The following is a 5,186-nucleotide window of genomic DNA, read 5'->3' on the forward strand; positions in this document are numbered from 1 at the left end:
TATTTTTACAAACTTTGGCCTCATTAAATATCTAATATTGCACACTTTTCACAATTGGTCATTCGGCCTTATCACATTTTCACTTACACATATATCACATTGGCCATTCGGCCTTATCACATATACACACTTTCACATTCATCACATTGGCCATTCGATCTTAAGCTAGATATTACACCTTGTCATTTTATTTCGTCTTAGGTACAAAATCACATTAGTAAATTGATTCAAATACGTAAAATTTTCCATTCGGCCTTAGAACATATCATGGCCACGTCATATTTTTCAATTTAGCCATTTCTATAATAGTATCCATTAATCAAAACTCAAAATAAGTTTAATTACTTAGAGACTTACCTCGAATGTCGTCGAACGACTACGGATCGGCTATTTGGTTAGTTTAAATTTTCCCTTATCCAAATTAGGCTCCTTAAGCTCTTGAGCTTAATCTAAAACAAATTTAACTTATTAAAATTCCATTGTGCTTACTTATGGCCGAATACCACAAGAAATTTAATAGGCCATATAACTACTTTTAGCTCAATATAAAATAATCGTACACATCTTTAATCACCTCAAACAAATTACTAAGGGCACGTTTGGTTCGCTGTATTGGATTAGAGGTGTAATGGAATAGAGGTGTAATGGGAAAGCTGTGTAATAGCAAATCAACTGTTTGGTTGAATGTAATGGAATAGAGGCGTAATAGTAATCCTGTGTTTGGTTGAGTGTAATAGAGGTGTAATAGCATAATGAAAAAACTAACACTATGTTTGGTTGGGTGTATTGGATTAGCCAATACACCCCTAATCCGTGGGCCCCACTTAAGCCCCTCTTAAGCAGGTGTTTGGTTCAATGTATTGCCTAATACACCCCTAATACGTTACGCCCCTAATCCCCGAAATTCTCTATTTTCTAATCCCTGGCTTCTCCTCAGTTTACATCCGTTTTATTTTTCACGCCCTAATTTGCCCTCTGTTTCCTGGGTCTGTCTCTCTTTATCTCCTTCATTGCTTGCTTCGCCTTCGGCCAGTAGCCCCAATTTCTTGTCGAGCATGCCATAGAGAAAGGCAAGAAGAGGCTTTTAGCTTTTTCAGTCCACTCGAAAAACCCTAAACCCATCTGAGTTTCCCACCTCGCCGTGCGATCCATTTTCCCGCTCGCCGAGTTTCCCACTCGCCGTTAGCCGGCGATCCATTTTCCCGCCCCTCCGCCAAATCAGGTACTTGAAGTTAGGAAATTAATGGCTTATATCCAGTATGGAAGACATGCCCTTCGGCAAATTATCAAAGAAACGAATGTCCAGCAAAGCCATGATCGTTTGATGCAACCTCTGTTCTATGCTTGTCAAGGAATTAGATACAGAAAGTTGGATGTGATTCTTACGATGGTGAGTCATTTCGATCCAATAATCTTTTTCTTTTCTCAATTTTTTGTTTTTTCAGATTGCAAAATATCATTCACGTTTGCTTTTGCTTCCATTTTTTAGAGCATTGAGAAACTTGGCAAAGCTGGTGAGACTGTCAAAGTCGCTCCTGGTTATTTTCGCAATCATCTGATGCCGAAATTGCTTGCTGTTTCTAATATTGATAAGTTCGCTTATCTCATTAAGGAGCAGCGTAAGGTCGCTTTCTTCTCTCTTTTAGTTTGTGTTTGATGCTTGAAACATGTGTTCTTGCAATGCTGTTTGTTTATAAAAAGAAGTTTTTCAGTTGATATTAATCATAATCGTATTGTTAATTTACAAACAAATATGCATCAATTTGTTTTCCCTTAAACACACACATCTGTATGCATTACCTAAGTCTCTCATGAACCTTTTGTCATGACACGTTCAAGGAAAAACAAGCTTGACATAAGGTAGAACGTTTTCAGTTTGTTGCTCGGATTATGGGGTAAGCTATGTTGGCTGGACTTGGGAGTGGATTTGGATATGTGAATGTGACCGATATGAGTATATGTTGCTTTTAAGGTTATTTTCTTGTATTTGGAGGAGTATATCTCTATACTATGTCTGTATATGTATCAGACAAAAATATATTACGGAAATGAATAGTCCATCTAACATAGGGGGTGAGTGCTAGATACAATTAAGTGTTCGACACAAGTATACTTGTTTTTTCTAAGTTTTTCTGTATATTTAGAAGATCATACACATATTTATATCCGAATGTGTCTGACACAGGTTTTTTAGGAAAATGAAGAGTCTGAGTAACAGTGTTTTCATATTGCTGTTGGTTTTTGGTTAGATTTTGCTTGTTATGATATAAGTAATGCCTTTTCTTAGACATGTATTATCTGCTATTTCAGCCTTAAGGAGGAAACATGTCTCCAACTGCAAGTATATTAAATCTTGCGTTCTCTCTCACTCTCTCACTCTTATTGAGGATTCATATGTTGCGTATGGATATTAGATATTGATGAAGTAAAAATCTATTCCTTATTTCAGATGCACATTCTGCTTATGTAGTTTTGTCAAATTAAGTTACTGTTTTGAAAGTCTTTATTTGGTGGAGTCACTTCTGATATGTGGGATATTGTGCTTTTCATTTTCAGTTAAATGATAACTTACCAGTGGTATACTTCCTCATCAGATTTATCAACCGAAGGAAGAAGAGGTTCAAGTAGTTACAAAGAATGTGGAAGATAAGAGCAAAGTATATGAAAAGGCTGCATATCGTCTACTTAATGGCCGGCTGGTTAGTTCCCATCTATGAAGCCCTTAATTTCGTAAATGTTATTTTCTGGTTTAAATGTCTGATACTTTATCTGCCTTCCTCCCAACACATGGAAATACACAAAAAACAGCCTCTCAACAATGTTTGTATGTGTGTGTTTTTAAAGGGTTTGGGGAAACAAGGTCAAGGTGTGTGGGACTGAAACATTGGACCTGCCTCTTCTATGGTTAGGCTAACAATAGTGGAACTAGGCATATGTGGGATAACAATGGTGTCAAATTTTAAATTAAGACTTGTTTAAATTCTTTTTTGGTACAAGCAAAGCTTACATTACATTCTAAGTGGGAGGAGGATGGGGTTTCACAATGTTCAAAGCCTAGATAGCATGCCAACACTTGAACCCACATACAACAAGTTGCCACTAGACTAGTCATAATTGATTCAACTTGTTAGTGGTGAATCTTTTTCAAAAGTTTGTTGAAGCTTGAAAACAGTAATTGTATTTATGTCAGGCTCTTTGTGGTACGAGTGTGTAACTTGTATTGCATTTTATAGGTATTGAGGAGATCTATCAATGTTGAAAAGTTTCGTGCCCAATCGACCAAAGATGACCCAATTGACATAGCTTAATCATAAAACGTTTAAGATGTGGACTTGAAATGTTATGATTTTGTTATTTCCATTTACGCACTCGATTAATCTCCTCCTTTTATTCCATTTCAGGTTGGAAGGCAGCTTTGCGTTCAAATTGATCCTGAAAATCTGCACCTTCCAACACCTTTGGAAACATTTGGACTGTTTGATGTGCAATTGCGGATGCCAAAATCCATACCGCTCCCAGAAGGAAGGTATAATTGGACGCATAAAGTTAAAATCCAAGGTAAATAAACGGACAAGAGGAAATAGGAGGTTGACTGAAAAGAGCTTTCAAGCTTGAGGAACCGTCTTCTTTTCGAATTAGCTTGAGAATGGAATGATAGGAATCAAATGTTGGATGATTATTGACCTTTGTTGTCTGATTATGCTATTTACCATCTGTTCCAACTCTTTGTTTTACCAAAAAAGAGTAATAATTTCAAATTTTTAACTAAATCACAATACCGAACTAAACGTGCGCGCGAGACGAATATTTAACGTCTCCAAATTCATCAAAATAACAACTTTTATATCTGCACTTTTTAAGTAGACATCCTTAAAAAGATTAATTGTTAGAATCAATTTTTGGGTAAAATCATTTTGAATTCAAGCTGAGTTTATTTGAATCACGGCTATTGTTATCGGGATTTATTCGATTCAACAAATTTACGCGTATAAAACTTCTACGTTCACTCTGCACCACTTGCATCTTATTATTATTTAGTACACTTACAGTCCAATTTCACAAACAAAGCTATATCGATTTTTTTTTTATTTTAAAAAAAACGTATGAATTAAGAAAACTTAATGATTTATTAACCCCAATATGAAATTAAAAAACTTCATTATTAACACACCAAATAAATAGTCATGCATAAAACTTTATGTTACATCTGTATCTAAACTTGTATAATTATATAATGTGAAAATTTATTATAAATTATAAATTATATATTTTAATTAAAATATATTTAATAATAATTATGTTAAAATATGATTAAATTATTTATTACTGATAATAATAATCTTATTAAAATTTAAATAACAATAACAATAATCATTTACCAAAACAATTTTATGCTAAGGGTATTCTAGTCATTTTAGTTTTTTCCATTATGCTATTACACCTCTATTCCATTCAACCAAACACAAGATTACTATTACGCCTCTATTCCATTACATTCAACCAAACAGTGGATTAGCTATTACACCTCTAATCCAATACACCTCTAATCCCAATACACCTCTAATCCAATACACCTCTAATCCAATACAGCGAACCAAACGCACCCTAAAATGACTAGAATACCCTTAGCAGAAATTTGTTTTGGTAAATGATTATTGTTATTGTTATTTAAATTTTAATAAGATTATTATTATCAATAATAAATAATTTAATCATATTTAAACATAATTATTATTAAATATATTTTAATTAAAATATATAATTTAATAAAATTCTTAATAATTAGCATAAATTTGTTTTGGTAAATTATTATTGTTATTGTTATTTAAATTTTAATAAGATTAATATCAATAATAAATAATTTAATCATATTTAAACATAATTATTATTAAATATATTATAATTAAAATATATAATTTAATAAAATTCTTAAAAATTAATATTCTTATATGAATTTACTCAAATCATAATATATGATACTGTAAAATATAAATTAACATAATTATTATTAAATATATTATAATTAAAATATATAATTTAATAAAATTCTTAATAAATAAAATTCTTCTATGAATTTACTCAAATCATAATATATGATTATAACTAATATGATTTAATTAAATATATGATTTAATAAAATTTAAAATTATTATAACTAATATGATTATAGTTTATGAATTTGTATA

The 5,186-nt window shown here is 31.9% G+C and overlaps 1 protein-coding gene across 1 annotated transcript; it reads left to right on the plus strand.

Annotated features, from left to right (window-relative positions):
- The first annotated feature begins 819 nt into the window (after positions 1-819).
- On the plus strand, positions 820-3,770 carry LOC107924330 (50S ribosomal protein L9-like). Its single transcript, XM_016854726.2, has 4 exons — positions 820-1,390; positions 1,490-1,624; positions 2,595-2,699; positions 3,234-3,770. Exons 1-4 carry the CDS (start codon positions 1,244-1,246, stop codon positions 3,306-3,308), a joined length of 462 nt encoding a protein of 153 aa, XP_016710215.1. The 5' UTR covers positions 820-1,243; the 3' UTR covers positions 3,309-3,770.
- The last annotated feature ends 1,416 nt before the right edge of the window (positions 3,771-5,186 follow it).

The sequence above is a fragment of the Gossypium hirsutum genome, chromosome A12, assembly GCF_007990345.1.
Source record: "Gossypium hirsutum isolate 1008001.06 chromosome A12, Gossypium_hirsutum_v2.1, whole genome shotgun sequence".
NCBI lineage: Eukaryota > Viridiplantae > Streptophyta > Magnoliopsida > Malvales > Malvaceae > Gossypium > Gossypium hirsutum.

Coding starts and splice junctions, on each gene's coding strand:
- LOC107924330 (XM_016854726.2), top strand. CDS start 1,244: ATGGCTTATATCCAGTATGGAAGACATGCCCTTCGGCAAATTATCAAA. Junction 1,391..1,489: donor TGGATGTGATTCTTACGATG/GTGAGTCATTTC, acceptor TCCATTTTTTAG/AGCATTGAGAAACTTGGCAA. Junction 1,625..2,594: donor TCATTAAGGAGCAGCGTAAG/GTCGCTTTCTTC, acceptor CTTCCTCATCAG/ATTTATCAACCGAAGGAAGA.